General features: G+C 36.3%; 1 protein-coding gene across 2 annotated transcripts in view; it reads left to right on the forward strand.

Annotated features, from left to right (window-relative positions):
• LOC123542523 (lysophosphatidic acid phosphatase type 6-like) overlaps positions 1 to 16,605 on the forward strand; it is a 45,249-nt gene that overhangs the window by 22,195 nt on the left and 6,449 nt on the right. For both annotated transcript variants that reach the window (XM_053530870.1, XM_053530869.1), the window contains exons 6-10: positions 7,608 to 7,684; positions 11,459 to 11,559; positions 13,322 to 13,408; positions 14,125 to 14,293; positions 15,090 to 15,225. In XM_053530870.1, the coding sequence (XP_053386845.1) occupies positions 7,608 to 7,684; positions 11,459 to 11,559; positions 13,322 to 13,408; positions 14,125 to 14,293; positions 15,090 to 15,225 (570 nt within the window). The remainder of the gene's footprint in view (positions 1 to 7,607; positions 7,685 to 11,458; positions 11,560 to 13,321; positions 13,409 to 14,124; positions 14,294 to 15,089; positions 15,226 to 16,605) is intronic.

Raw genomic sequence — 16,605 nt, forward strand, 5'->3', positions numbered from 1 at the left:
GAGTCAAATAAAGGATTGTTATATAACATCTGAAGTTGTGCACCTGAGGTTTTGTTTAGGATTCCACTCACTTAATTATAAAATTTACAGCAACCCAAAACAGACTTACAAGTTAATATAGTATGTTAGAGATATTGACATGCTTGTTTAACCCTTAACCTGCTATATTTCTATAATGGACTGTTCCATCTTTCAATTTGGACAGTACCACTTATTACTCAAAGGGGTTTTCACTGAAAATTTACTGACTGAATAGCAAACAGTGCAGACCATGATCAGACTGCACGGATGTGCAGGCTGATCTTGGTCTGCACTGGTCGCAAAGGCAGAACCATCTGCCGCCAGCAGGCTAAGAGTTAAAAAGTAAAAACATTCAATGACTAAATCATCAAAACATTTTTTGAAATGAAAATTTATTATTTAATGGAAAATATCAATACCAAATGTAAAAAAACAACAAAATATAAGTAATATTTAAAAAGAAACTTGAAAAAAAAAAGAAAATCTGAAATAAATCACATTTTTTTTATAGGTAAAGCTATATAAAAACACTGAAAGCAACATTTCCACAATAGCTGATCTGCACTGATAAAGCTTAGTGTACAAATGATTTTGCCCACTTTCATTTTTAAAACCTCATGGTACATTTTTATGCCCCCCTTTGAAAAAGGAGGGGTATATTGTTTTGCAGATGTCGGTCGGTCGGTCGGTCGGTCGGAATGTAGACCAATCCGTTTCCGGATGATAACTCAAGAACGCTTGGGCCTAGGATCATGAAAGTTGATAGGGAGGTTGGTCATCACCAGCAGATGACCCCTATTGATTTTGAGGTCTGTATGTCAAAGGTCAAGGTCACAGTGACTCTGAATAGTAAAACGGTTTCCGGATGATAACTCAAGAACACTTTAGCCTAGGATCATGAAAGTTCATAGGGAGGTTGGTAATGACCAGCAGATGACCCCTATTGATTTTGAGGTCAGTATGTTAAAGGTCAAGGTCACAGTGACCCTGAACAGTAAAACGGTTTCCGGATGATAACTCAACAACACTTGAGCCTAGGATCATGAAAGTTGATAGAGAGGTTGGTAATGACCAGCAGATGACCCCTATCGATTTTAAGGCCAGTATGTTAAAGGTCAAGGTCACAGTGACCCTGAACAGTAAAACGGTTTCCGGATGATAACTCAAGAACGCTTAGGCTTAGGGTCACGAAAGTTGATAGGGAGGTTGGTAATGACCAGCAGATGACCCCTATTGATTTTGAGGTCAGTATGTCAAAGGTCAAGGTCACAGTGACCAGGAACAGTAAAATGGTTTCCAGGCAATAACTCAAGAACGCTTGGGCCTAGTGTCAGGAAAATTGATAGTTAGGTTGGCCATAATCAGCAGATGACCCCTTTTGATTTTGAGGTCATTAGGTCAAAGGTCAAGGTTACATTGGCCAGGAACAGTTAAATGGTTTCTGATCTTTTTGTCCAAAACCATAGGGCCTAGGGCTTTGATATTTGGTATGTAGCAAAATCTAGTGGTCCTCTACCAAGATTGTTCAGATTATTTCCCTGGGGTCAAATATGGCCCTACCCCTAGATTCACATGGTTTATATAGACTTACATAGGAAAAAACTTTGAAAAACCTCTTGTCCAAAACCACAGGGCCTAGGGCTTTGATATTTTGTATATGACATCATCTAGTGGTCCTCTACTAAGATTATTCAAATTTTTCCCCTAGGGTCAAATATGGCTCCGCCGTGGGGGTCACATGGTTTACATATACTTATATAGGGAAAAACTTTGAAAATCTTCTTGTCCAAACCACAAAGACTATGGCTTTGGTAATTTGTAATGTAGCATCATTTAGTGGTTCTCTACCAAGTTTGTTCAAGTTATCCCTCTCGGGTCAAATATGGCCCCGCCCCAGAGGTCATATGGATCATATAGACTTATACAGGGAAAAACTTAGAATCTTCATGTCCATAACTTACATCATTCAAATTTGGACCACATGTATAGTTTTGAGTGGCAAGATGAACCTTGACATGAGTTGACCTTGATCTTGACCTAGTGACCTACTTTCACATTTCTGTACCTACAGCCTTCAAATTTGGATCACATGCATAGGTTTGTGTACTGAAAAAAACTTTGACCTTGTTTTTGACCTAGTGACCTACTTTCACATTTTTGAAGATACAGGCTTCAAATTTGGACCACATGCATAGTTTTTTGTTCCAAAATAAAATTTGACCTTGATTTTGACCTAGTGACCTACTTTCACATTTCTCAAGCTACAGCCTTCAAATTTGAACCACAAGCATAGTTTTGTGTACTGAAATGAACTTTGATCTTGAGATTGACCTAGTGGCCTACTTTCACATTTCTGAAGGTACAGGCTTCAAATATGGACCACTTGCATAGTTTTGTGTTCGGAAATGGAATTTGTGTTTACAGTGAGCATATAATTTCTGTTCCTTGTGCAATTACTGAATGCATCAAGGGGGGCATTTCGTGTTCGACGAGCTCTTGTTCCAAAATTTTCTGGTGCTAATTTCTTTAACAAGAGGGCCATGATGGCCATATATCGCTCACCTGAGTTTAATTGCTTGCTTGAACAAATTTCTTTGCTTAAGCTTCAAAAACAGGAAAAACAAGGTGAGAAGGTCATGGTAAAGATTCTTCAAGATAAGTACTGGAATCTGTTAAAAAATTATACAGGTGGTCCAAATCTCTTTGCTGTAGCTTCAAAAACAAGAAAGTATGTCAGTTGGTCAAGGTTTATTTATATCTAAGATGAGTATTGAAATCTGTAAGTTCTACATGTGGTCCAAATTTCCATGCTGTATCTTCAAAAACAAGAAAGTAGGTCAGAAGGTCATGATTAAGACTATTCAAGATGAGTATTGAAATCAGTATAAAAAATTATACAGGTGGTCCAAATTTCTATACTGTAACTTCAAAAACGAAAAAGTAGGTCAGTAGGTCATGATTAAAACTATTCAAGATGAGTATTGAAATCTGTATCAAACATTATACATGTGGTCCAAATCTTTTTGCTGTAGCTTCAAAAACAAGAAAGATTAGTATTGAAATCTTTATCGAAAGTTATTGACATGGTCCAAATTTCTATGCTGTCAAGATCGGTGTGCAAAACTGTATAATTATGTCATCCAAATTTCAAGGCTGTATCTTAAAAAACAAAAATGTAGGTCAGAAGGTCAAGGTCACAGTCAAGTGACCCCTAATTACTTGGGGTCATCAGGTAATTATAATTAAACAGTCTAGGAAATATGATCAGATAATTTTTTAAGTATATTTTCCTATATAACTCATCATATACAAGTGACCCTCAGGCGGGCCTCTTTTCACCCCAGGGGCATAATTTGAACAATCTTGTTAGAGAACCACTAAGCAATGCTACATACCAAATATCAAAGGCTTAAGCCTTGAACTTTCAGACAAGAAGATTTTTTAAATTTTTTCCTATATAAGCAATGTAAAACTTGGGGCCCCCGGGACAGGGCCTCTTTTCACCCCAGGGGAATAATTTGAACGGTTATGGTAGAATACCACTAGGCAATGCTACATATCAAATATCAAAAGCCTAGGCCTTGCATTTTCAGACAAAAAGATTTTTAAAGTTTTTCCTATATAAGTCTATGTAAAACTTGGTACCCCCGGGGCAGGGCCTCTTTTCACCCTAGGGGCATAATTTGAACAATCTTAGTAGACCACCATAAGGCAATGCTACATACCAAATATCAAAGGTCTAGGTCTTGTGGTTTCAGACAAGAAGATTTTTTAAAGTTTTTTCCTATATAAATCTATATAAACTATGTGACCCCCGGGGCTGGGCCATATTTGGCCCTAGGGGAATAATTTGAACAATCTTGGTAGAGAACCACTATATGATGCTATATACCAAATATCAAAGCCCTAGGCCCTGTGGTTTTGGACAAGAAGATTTTTTAAGTTTTTCCTTTCGGTTGCCATGGCAACCAGAGTTCTGCTTGGAATTAAATTCTTTGAACAATTTTGAAAGGGGGTCACCCAAGGATCATTCCTGTGACTGTGAAGTTTGGTGTAACTCTGCCCAGTGATTTTCAAGAAGATTTTTTTAGGAATTGTTGACAGACACATGACAGACGACGGACATTGAGTGGTCACAAAAGCTCACCATGAGCCTTTGGCTCAGGTGAGTTAAAAAGAAACTCAAACTTTAAAAATATGCAGAGCAGCAATAGTTCTTAAAGAGACATGAGAATTTTTGGAATGTAATTTAAATATTTCAACACTAAATTAGGCCAGATCAGAGAAACAGTATTACATAGAAGTATGATGTTATATAAACTAACAAACTGACTATATGATTTTCTAGTTTTCTCATAATTCAATGTTAAAATCTTGTAACTATAAAATACAATCAAATACATGACTGTATGTCTTAAGACCCAGTATTATCTCCAATGTGGAAGAGATAGCAAGCAAAAACTATTCAAGTAACAGCATTGATTTTAATACTAGTCTTCTACCATTATCTAGTATTAAAAATACAACAAACTGTGTATCTAAAATGCACAGTACTATCTACACATGCAATCGCCATATCACAAAGCAAGCTTTATACCTAACGTTATCCCCAAATGATTTTTCAAAAGTATATGCTTTCTTGTTATTTTCTACATTTTTCATTGGCCAATTTCAAAATTGTCCTCTGAATTAACCAGTCAGATGTTAGAAATTTGAGACTTGTTTCAAAGTTCAATTTTTGCAAATAAATGATCAATTTTGTGCAATTTCACAGCCATTCATACTCTATAGAGTTTTCAGACTGGTTCCAAACTTGGTTTTGTAATCTTGGTTCATGGGAGTGAAGTCACCGAAATTTATGCATAGACTGTAAAAGGCTATTTTTTCACTTTGTTCTTTTTAGCTCACCTGTCACATAGTGACAAGGTGAGCTTTTGTGATCACCCTTCGTCCGTCTTCCGTCATCAGTCCGTGCATCTCATACGTGCATCAACAATTTCTTGTCTGCACGATAGTGGTTTCATTTATGATTTTATTTTAACCAAACTTGCACACAACTTGTATCACCATAAGATCTCGGTTCTTTTCTTGAACTGGCCAGATCCCATTACAGGTTCCAGAGTTATGGCCCCTGAAAGGGCCAAAATTAGCTATTTTGACCTTGTCTGCACAATTGCAGCTTCATTTATGATTTGATTTTAACCGAACTTGCACAGAACTTGTATCACCATATGATCTTGGTTCCTTTCTTGAACTGGCCAGATTCCATTATGGGTTCCAGAGTGATGGCCCCTGAAAGGGCCAGAATTAGCTATTTTGACCTTGTCTGCACAATAGCAGCTTCATTTATGATTTGAATTTAATCAGACTTGCACAAAACTTGTGTCACCATAAGATCTAGGTTCCTTTCTTGAACTGGCCAGATCCCATAATGGATTCCAGAGTGATGGCCCCTGAAAGGGCCAAAATTAGCTGTTTTGACCTTGTCTGCACAATAGCAGCTTCATTTATGATTTTATTTTAACCAGACTTGCACAAAACTTGTATCACCACAAGATCTTGGTTCCTTTCTTGAAATGGCCAGATTCCTTCACGAGTTCCAGAGTTATGGCCCCTTAAAGGTTCAAAATTGGCTATTTTGGCTTTTGCAGCCATATAGAGACTTCATTTATGGTTTTATTTGATACAAACTTCCAAAATATCTTCAACAACAATAAATCTTGGATTCCATGACAAATCAGGTCCATTCGTAGGTTCCAGAGTTATTTTATATTTGATTACCTCCCCTGATTGTAATCAAAATGGATTTATATCAGTAAGTACTTATAGGACTTATTTGAAATTTCATTATTGTCATTAGTTGGACTGAGCCAATCAGGTTAGATAACTAAGGACTGATTTTATGTCAAATTACCTCCCTTTATTTCAAATTAAAATGGGTATATCTCCGTAACTAATGAAGATACTTATCTGAAATTTCATTTATGTCAACAGATTTATTTGGCAGATGCTTCTTTTGTTCACTTACAATAATTTTTTTTTTAATTACTTTCCTTTTACGTTACTATAAATAGCTTATATTTAGTAACTTTTTTATTATTGGCCATAGGGAAAAACTGAGACCACTCTTCTGTGGTACAACATGGATTGTACCTCCAATTTTTAGGTGTATTTTGACATATCTGTACCTTGTAAGAATTTTTTTTTCTTTTTGGTTTAATTTTCTTTCCTTTGTTGTTACGGTCCTTTGGACTTAGATATTTTTTCTGAGGACCTTCTTGTCCTCAAGTGCAATGATAACAGGTGAGCGATATAGGGCCATCATGGCCCTGTTGTTTATTATTAAATGACTACAATTTTTTATTAAAATTTGATGGTCTCTGAAGCAATGTCTCATAGGGAATTTTCTATTTAATTTGCAAATGAAACATAAGACTTAAAGTTATATTATGCTATTAAAGCTCTTTGAAACTCAAACTTCCAATATGAAACAGAGATGGAAGAGAAACAGCCTTCTGTCAAATTGTTGAAGAGAATTTAGCCCCACAAAGGGATCAAGACTGAAATTCCAAGTATCTAGCCAAATGGGCTCCAAATTTAAAAAGTAAATAATTATCTGTTAGGTGACCAAAGGAAATTTAGGTTAACACTGCTTCACAGCTTAAAAATCATAAATTGAAATAATGAATTCTCAACAAAGGCTGCAAAAGGGTACGACAAAAATTCTATAATACTGTTAGAAATTACAATAATGACAGCCAGACGAGGATTTATCCCCCTCTTTCCAGTCGTATCTCTGCACCCCCCCCCCCCCACCCCCACCCCCAGAAAAAGAACAATGTTTTACGCTTTCAGTTTCTTTCATCTTGTGTTTCTTGATGATGTTTTGCTGTATCCACATCCCATATTGCCCTTGAATTACTCAAATTGCAAATAGTGACAGAGTTGCACACTTCTTATCCAGTGGTCACCAAACTGGGTCTCAGTGTTAATTGGCATACTGTTTTGACCAAGTTTTATAACTAGCTGGATCCTCCAAGCCTTTCTGGAGTTATTACTCTTGAAATACTCAAAGTTGTGCAAATTGAGTGCGTCTGCTCTGTTACTTGAGCAGTTTAGTGGTACTTTAATTGCACAAAATTTTGACAATTAACAGTGTCCAATTAAATACTTAAACAGTTTTATTCCAATGTTTCTCAAACTTATCTTGGCCATGTTAGTTAACCAGCCAAATAGTCTTTGTTGCTCTGGAGTTACGGTCCTTGAATTAGTCAAAATTAAGAAATTACACAACTAGTTTGCTCAGTAAGTAGAGTTTTTCAAAAGTCAAAAGTAATTTGTGGTGACTGGCTTATATTGTGACAGTTTGACAGTTGTTGTTCTTTTATGTGACTACACACAATTAAGTGACATCATTTGTGATGTCACTAACCCAGCATGAAATTAGAATGTCAGTATAAAAAAACAATGCTGTTTCAGGTTCCACTGCAACTAAAGAGTATGTAATAAGATATTTTACCGAATACTTTGAAATAAGTGACTTTAATGTAAAACAAATTGTAACATCAATACGTTTTCTTTTTTAGGCTTTGAACCTGATGGTACACCTGGGAAACATAAGCTTAACTTTATAGATGTTCGGGACGACATTGTAGCCAGAGAGGTTAAATTGTTTTACCTCTTTATTATCTCATATTTTACCCTTTTGTTAAATTTAGCTTATCTGTTTATTCACTACTTTGATCACCATTATTTTACCCTTTCATTATCCAATAGTTTACACTTTTTCTACCATGTTTTACCCTTTCATTATCCAATATTTTACACTTTTTATACGCCTGAAGGGACGTATTATGTTATGAAGCTGGTGTCCGTCTGTCTGTCTGTCCATCTGTCTGTCTGTCCATCCGTCTGTCCGTCTGTCCGTTAGCAATTTCGTGTCCGCTCTGTAACTCTTGAACCCCTTGAAGGATTTCAAGGAAACTTTACACAAATGTTCACCACACTGAGACGATGTGCACTTAGGAGTCAAAGGTCATATCAGTTTGTTTCATGTCCGCTCTGTAACTCTTGAACCCCTTGAAGGATTTCAAAGAAACTTGACACAAATGTTCACCACACCAAGACGACATGCAGAGCGCATGTTACGGATGACTTGCTTCAAGGTCAAGGTCACACTTAGGGGTCAAATGTCATATCAGTTTGTTTCGTGTCCGCTCTGTAACTCTTGAACTGCTGGAAGGATTTCAAAGAAACTTGGCAGAAATGTTCACCACATTGTAACGATGTGCAGAGCGCATGTTCCGGATGACTGGCTTCAAGGTCAAGGTCACACTTAAGGGTCAAAGGTCATATATGACTTTGCTTTGTGTATATTGCTCTGCATTGCAGTTCTCTTGTTTTTATTTGGCAGATCTCTTTTGTACTTACAATAATTTTTTTTTTGAATTACTTCCCTTTTATGTTACTATAAATAGCATATTTTGAAACTTTTTTATTATTGGCCGTCCAATTTTAAGGTGTATTTTTACATACCAGTACCTGATAAGGATTTTTTTGTAGACTTTGAATATTTTTTTGTGGACGTAGATTTGTTTTTTGAAGTTTTCCTTTTTGTTGTTCCAGTCCTTTGGGGCTACAACAGTCAAGTTTTGCTCCCATCCTATGATGTAAGCCTTTGGGCGTATATTGCCCCGCTTGGCGGCGCTCTTGTTCTACCATGTTTTACCCTTTCATTATCCTATATTTTATCCTTTTTATGCTCCCCCCCTTCCCCCCCAATGGGGACTTATAGCTTTGCTGCTGTCTGACCATAAATAATAGACTTTTTTCTGTGGATATTTTACTAAAATGATGGCCCTTTCTTAATAAAAACGTTGCTATTTAGAGGATGGCAGTAATTTGAGTCGTGTGGATACACAGCTAGTTTAAATTAATCATTTTATCCTTTCATGTACCATTATTTACTGGAATATCTTCAATTCAAGACAACATTTTCATTTGAATAAGTAAATGATTAAACCCAACTAATTTTAGCTCACCTGTCACAAAGTGACAAGGTGAGCTTTTGTGATCGCGCAGCGTCCGTCGTCCGTCCGTGCGTAAACTTTTGCTTGTGACCACTCTAGAGGTCACATTTTTCATGGGATCTTTATGAAAGTTGGTCAGAATGTTCACCTTGATGATATCTAGGTCAAGTTCGAAACTGCGTCACTTGCGGTCCAAAACTAGGTCAGTAGGTCTAAAAATAGAAAAACCTTGTGACCTCTCTAGAGGCCATACTTTTCAATGGATCTTAATGAAAGTTAGTCAGAATGTTCAACTTGCTGATATCTAGATCGATTCGAAACTGGGTCACGTGCCATCAAAAACTAGGTCAGTAGGTCAAATAATAAAAAACTTTGTGACCTCTCTAGAGGCCATTGTTTTCATTGGATCTGTATGAAAGTTGGTCTGAATGTTCATCTTGATGATATCTAGGTCAAGTTCGAAACTGGGTCACGTGCCATCCAAAACTAGGTCAGTAGGTCTAAAAATAGAAAAACCTTGTGACCTCCCTAGAGGCCATATTTTTCAATGGATCTTCATGAAAATTAGTCAGAATGTTCAACTTGATGATATCTAGTTCGAATTCGAAACTGGGTCACATGCCATCAAAAACTAGGTCAGTAGGTCAAATAATAAAAAAACCTTGTGACCTCTCTAGAGGCCATTTTTTTCATGGGATCTGTATGAAAGTTGTTCTGAATGTTCATCTTGATGATATCTAGATCAAGTTCGAAACTGGGTCACGTGCGGTCCAAAACTAGGTCAGTTGGTCTAAAAATAGAAAAACCTTGTGACCTCTCTAGAGGCCATACTTTTCAATGGATCTTCATTAAAATTGGTCAGAATGTTCAACTTGATGATATCTAGGTCAAGTTCAAAACTGGGTCATGTGCGGTCCAAAACTAGGTGAGTAGGTCCAAAAATAGAAAAACCTTGTGACCTCTCTAGAGGCCATACTTTTCAATGGATCTTCATGAAAATTAATCAGAAGTTTTACCATGATGATATCTAGGTCAGGTTTGAAACTGGGTCATGTGCCATCAAAAACTAGGTCAGTAGGTCAAATAATAAAAAACTTTGTGACCTCTCTACAGGCCATATTTTTCATGAGATCTGTATGAAAGTTGGTCTGAATGTTCATCTTGATGATATCTAGTTCAAGTTTGAAACTGGGTGAAGTGCGGTCCTAAACTAGGTCAGTAGGTCTAAAAATAGAAAAACCTTGTGACCTCTCTAGAGGCCATACTTTTCAATGGATCTTCATAAAAGTTAGTCAGAATGTTCACCATGATGATATCTAGATCAAGTTTGAAAGTGGGTCACATGTCCTCAAAAACTAGGTCAGTAGGTCAAATAATAGAAAAACCTTGTGACCTCTCTAGAGGCCATATTTTTAATGGGATCTATATGAAAGTTAATCTGAATGTTCATCTTGATGATATCTAGGTCAAGTTTGAAACTGGGTCGCATGAGCTCAAAAACTAGGTCACTATGTCAAATAATAGAAAAAACAACATCATACTCTGTTCAAAACTGGGTCACATGGGGACAGGTGAGTGATTCAGGACCATCATGGTTCTCTTGTTTTCTGAAACAGACATAGGCCTTCATATATACATATCTTTATCTTGTCATCAAAAGATATATTTATGACTTAGTTTTTATAATTGTTAAGTATTTTATATGTTTGCTGATTATTTGAAGTAAATATTAAACATGTGCATAGTATTTTGTTGTTAAATGATAGACACACATTTATTTACCTGTCTACAACACAGTCTTTCTATAAGACAGGCTCCTTTAATTAGTTCAAAATTGCAGTATTTTGCAGTCACATTGATAAATTCTTTAGGTCAGTGACATTGACTCACTTATTAGATAAGGCAACACATTAATTGGTCTGATTTTTAGCTCAACTTTTCAAAGAAAAAGTAGAGCTATTGCACTTGCCCCAGTCAAATATCTCTGTTATTATTAAAGCTATTGACTAGAAACTTAAAATAGTTATTTACTATCAAAGTCTACACCAGGAGAAACAATCCCCATAACTCTGGTTTGAATTTTGACAAAGTTATGCCCCTTTTTAACTTAGAACTTTTTGGTTAAAGTTTTATGAAGTTTTTACTTGCAAAGCTCTAATTCAGTGTCAAGCACTGAGAAAAGTTAAGGAGAAAAATCTCATATTTATGATGAGTAAACATAGTACTTCCAGTTTAGTTTAATCCTTTGCAATAAAAAGATGTTATTATGGCTGAATGTGTATTACTAAGCAATGAATTTTGTAAAACCATAAATACTTGAATTTGTTAACTGAATGGTTCTTAACTGCAAAATCAATGCTGTTAATTTAAATGTTTTGTGCTGAAGTTAAATCTTTATATTACAATAGACACATGGGTATCCTTACCCCGAAAAGTTGAAGCCACACCGTCCAATGATAGAGGAAAATGCTTCAAAAGTCATGTACTATGCTTTCTGTGCACATCAAGAGTAAGTTCCATTTGATAAATCTCTACAGTAATATATGCTTAGCAGTTGAAGTTTTCAAAAGCTCTTTTCCACAGGTAAGTAGACTTTTAAAAATGAAAATTGACTGAGTCTTGAATATTTATAGAATAGATTTTTTAGTTCATTTGAAAATACATGTTTTGTTTTCCTTTTCAAGATGTTGTTATAAATTTGTAAGACAAGGGTAAGAAAAGCTGCATTTTTAGTTGCTTAAATTTGCTGACTCTAACAAATAGTTATCTGGCTATGGTTCAGTTACCATAGTTTTGGTTTTGGATTAGTTAGTGCAAATGTTATGGTAACTGGTCACAGATATTTAAGAGCTTGACATTTTACGTTTAATTATGTCTTCCCCCACTGGGGGAGACATACTGTTTTTGCCCTGTCCATCTGTCCGTCCGTCACACTTCATTTCTGAACAATAACTGGAGAACCATTTGACCTAGAACCTTCAAACTTTATATGATGGCAGGGCTTATGGAGTGGACAACCCCTAACGTTTTTGGGGTCATTCCATCCAAGGTCAAAGTCACAGGGGCCTGAACATGGAAAACCATCTCCGATCAATAACTTGAGAACCACTTGACCCAGAATGTTGAAACTTCATAGGATGATTGGCCAAGCAGAGTAGTTGACCCCTTTGGATTTTGGGGTCACTCTGTTAAAGGTCAAGGTCACAGGAGCCTGAACTTAGAAAACCATTTCAAGTCAATAACTTAAGAACCGCTTGAACGAGAATGTTGAAACTTCATAGGATGATTGGCCATGGAGAATAGATGACCCCTATTGATTTTGGGATCTTTCTATTAAAGGTCAAGGTCAAAGGAGCCTGAACATGGAAAACCATTTCCGATCAATATGTTGCGAATCACTTTACCCAGAACGTTGAAATTTTTTATAGGATGATTTGACATACAGAGTAGATGACCCCTATTGATTTTAGGGTCACACTATTAAAGGTCAAGGTCATAGGGGCCTGAACATGGAAACCCATTTCCGGTCAGTAACTTGAGAACCAGTTGCCCCAGAATGTTGAAACTTAGTAGGATGATTGGACATGCAGAGTAGATGACCCCTAATGATTTTGAGATCACTCTATTAAAGGCCAAGGTCATAGGGGCCTGAACATTGAAAACCATTTCCAGTCAGTAACTTGAGAACTACTTGACCCAGAATGTTGAAACTTAATAGGATGATTAGACATGCAGAATAGATGACCCCTACTGATTTTGGGTTCACTCAATCAAAGATCAAGGTCACAGGGGCCTGAACATGGAAAACAGTTTCAAATTCATAACTTGAGAACCATTAGGCCTAGAATGTTGAAACTTAGAGTGGAATGATTGGACATGCCAAGTAGGTGATCTGTATTGCAGCCAACCATCAGTGTCTCTTTGACTTTTGCTTCTGTCCCCTATTGACTTCTTGCCTATACGACTATGCATTGGGGTAGACATGCGCTTTTCTACAATAGCATCTAGTTACTTTCTGAGGGCGGGGCGTATGTTCTCTGTGACGATTTGATAAAAGACATTGGGTCTGACATCATTCGTCCTCCACCTCTGGTAATTCATGCGGGGAAGTTGGCAGTTACTTGCGGAGAACAGGTTTGTACTGGTACCGAATCCAGGAATACTGGTTAGGCTAACTGCCCGCAGTTACATGACTGAAATACTGTTGAAAAATGTCGTTAAACCCAAAACAAACAAACAAATTCATATATTTATACATGTATATATTTCAGGTCTGAGAGAGAACTTGCAATGAAATTGTCTACTGGCCCTTTACTCAAGTTATTAATAGACACAGCAGAAAACGCAGAACAACTTGGGTAAAAAGTCTTGTTTTTTTTTTCTTTACAATATTTTAGAATAGAACAGAGTAGAATGGACTTTTAAATTCAGACTTGTACATAAAACATTGTCATATATAGATACTTTCCACGTAGCACAAATTATAATCTCCTTTAGCCACCAATTTAGGGGTCATACCTTATATACTTAACTTCAGCTGATCATAATATGTTCGTAAAGTGTGTGTTGAATGGAATATCTTTTTTTAACCAGAAAACCTTTTTAAGAAAACAGAGACAGAAGCTTTATTTGATGTTTGTTAACCTTTACCCTGCTATATTTCTAAAATGGACTGGTCCATCATTCAGTTTAGGCAGTACCACTAATTATTAAAAGGGTGTTCACTGAAAATTTACTGGCTGAATAGCGAACAGTGCAGGCCAGTGCAGATCTTGGTCTGCACCTGTCGCAAAGGCAGAATCACTTGCCGCCAGCAGGTTAAAGGTTAAACAGTACACAGTGTTTGAACAAAATCTAATAAAAGTACATTGTGGTAATATCAGATCAGTTACATAAAGTTGAATATAAGAATAGTATGTCTATGATGGTTTATGTGTTTAAGAAGAGCAAGTGATTTTAAATCATCAAATTTTACTACTCTGTCATAGAGTACTTAAATTATGGTAGTTAACATGAATAATCTTGATAAAGGGAGATAATTTATGCTATATTAATTGTCTTTTTTGTATTACAGGACAAAGATGTATTTATATTCATGCCATGACTCTACCCTGGTAGGGCTTCTAGGGACATTGGACGTCTATGACTTTAACTGGCCTCCATTTGGATCTCATGTGATACTAGAAATGTATGAAAATAAAGAAGATAAAAAGAAATATGTCAGGGTATCATACAATGGAAAGGTATTATTTATTGTTCAGTTGATTCACTTAAGAAATGATAGCTTAAAATACATTTAGGGGCCTCTGTAGCCGAATGGTTAAGGTCGCTGACCTCAAATCACTTGCCCCTCATCGATGTGGGTTCGAGCCTCACATGCCGTTGAATTCTTCATGTGAGAAAGGCATCCAGCTGGCTTATGGAAGGTTGGTGGTTCTACCCAGGTGCTCATTCTTGATAAAATAATGCACAGAGGGGCACCTTGCATCTTCCTCCACCATCAAAAAGCTGGAAAGTTGCCATATGACCTATAATTGTGTTGATGCGACGTTAAACCCAACAAAAATATACATACAGGATGTTTAAAGTTGTTCATATTCATACTGTGTACTAAGAGGCCAGTACTGGTTCTTCCCAGGAAAGATAGCTTCACATGTATGGGTGTTATACACCAGACAAGTTAAAGAACCAGATTGTCTATTTGCAAAGAGCTAGGCTAGGTTAGCTGGACAGGCCTGTATCAAAAGGATTTCTATCTTTCTGTTCTTGGGGCTTCCACTCGCACTGTCCCCCTGATCTGATCGGCTACATTTGTGCTATGTAAAGTGCCTTTGAACGTGTTTATCATGAAAAACGTGCTGTATAAACATGGTATAATAGATTATCTCCAAGTGTACTGAAAACATACAAGATAAATGAGGATGCAGAGTCTCTTTTCCTACATTTTTGTTTAATGTACAACTTTGTTGTCATTTGATAATCCTTAATTATTCATTAAACGTTAACACATGTTTTTTTGTTTTGTTTTAATACTTTCAGGATCAGATAGTAAGAGGATGTAGTTCTGAGTTAACTTCCCTTGAAGATTTTAAGAAAAATGTAGGACATTATGCAATAGATAAAAAGGAGTATAACGAAGTTTGTTCTTCCAATATTCTAGAAGTTATTGCCAAAGGTTGGTTACTTATCTCTCATATTCTATACCGCTTTTTAGCTCACTTGAGCACATAGTGCATCAGGTGAGCAGTTCTGATCGCACTGTGTCCGTCATCCTTCCCTTCAGTTGTGTGTCATTTCTCTTCAGCAGTTTTACTGTGAGCACTCTATAGAGGTTTGTGTTTGCCCAACCTTCATGAAACTTAGTCAGAATGTTACCCTTAGTAAAAACTTGAATGAGGCCGAAACTGGGTTATTGAGATCATAAACTGAGTCACAAGATTAATTAACAGGAAAACCTTGCTAACACTCTAGAAGCCACATATATTCTATTTGATCTTCACAAAACGTTGTCGGAACATTTGTCTCTATGAAATTTAGGTCAAGTTCAAAACAGAGTTACCTGAGGTCTAAAACCGGGCGGCTGGTCAAATCATAGAAAAACTTTGCGAACACTGTAGAGGACACATTTTCTTTGTGAATGTTATAAAATTTTGTTAGAATGTTTTTCTCTATGAAAGCTTGGCCAAGTTTGATATTGGAATAAGTATTTGTTTATAATCATCATCTGCATGTGTGGTTACATACCCCATAACTCTAATTGTATTTTTGACAGAATTATGCCCCCTTTTGTACTTATATTTTTGTTGCAATCTTTGCTTTCTGGATATTACTTTAATGCAATATAAGATAACGACTTGAAACTTTAAATGTATCTGTATCTCCATCATCTGCATGTGTGGTAACAATCCCCTTAACTCTGATCTGTATTTTTGACCAAATTATGCCCCTTTTACACTTAAATTTTTTTAACAAACTTCATTTTCTGGACATAACTTTGGTACTATGTAAGATAATGACTTGAAACTTAAAATACATCTTTACCATCCTCATCTGCATTTGTTGTAACAATCCTAATAACTCTAATTTGTGTATTTGATGGAATTATGCCACTTGGTGTATCTTCCTTTTATAGTAGAGGTCTCTTATTCAGACATATATTCATTTTACTGTCAAATCCCAAAATAGTGGAGTGCGCGGTCTTACGGACAGCTCTTGTTAAGTAGATTTGGAATTTTAAAAACCGTTTCCTCCTCATGAATTGCTGAATGATGGCTTTTGTATAAAGTCAAATTAGGTTTAGGCATTTCCTCCCCTTTAATAGACATTGTCATCTGTTTTTGAAAAGCATTATATTGTAATGTCTATCTGGAGGTGTGCCCCTTTAAAGATTTAATAGCTTAAAAGATGTAATTTAGTAGAAAGTCACTAGTCAATACATTGTAATCTTTATCTCCTGGCTTGAAGGTAATAAACTATGTCACCAGGTTAATTGTCAGGAAAACCATGTTAACACTCTATAGACCATATTTTCTGTTTGATCATCATAAAATTTTGT

Source organism: Mercenaria mercenaria, chromosome 19, assembly GCF_021730395.1.
Source record: "Mercenaria mercenaria strain notata chromosome 19, MADL_Memer_1, whole genome shotgun sequence".
NCBI lineage: Eukaryota > Metazoa > Mollusca > Bivalvia > Venerida > Veneridae > Mercenaria > Mercenaria mercenaria.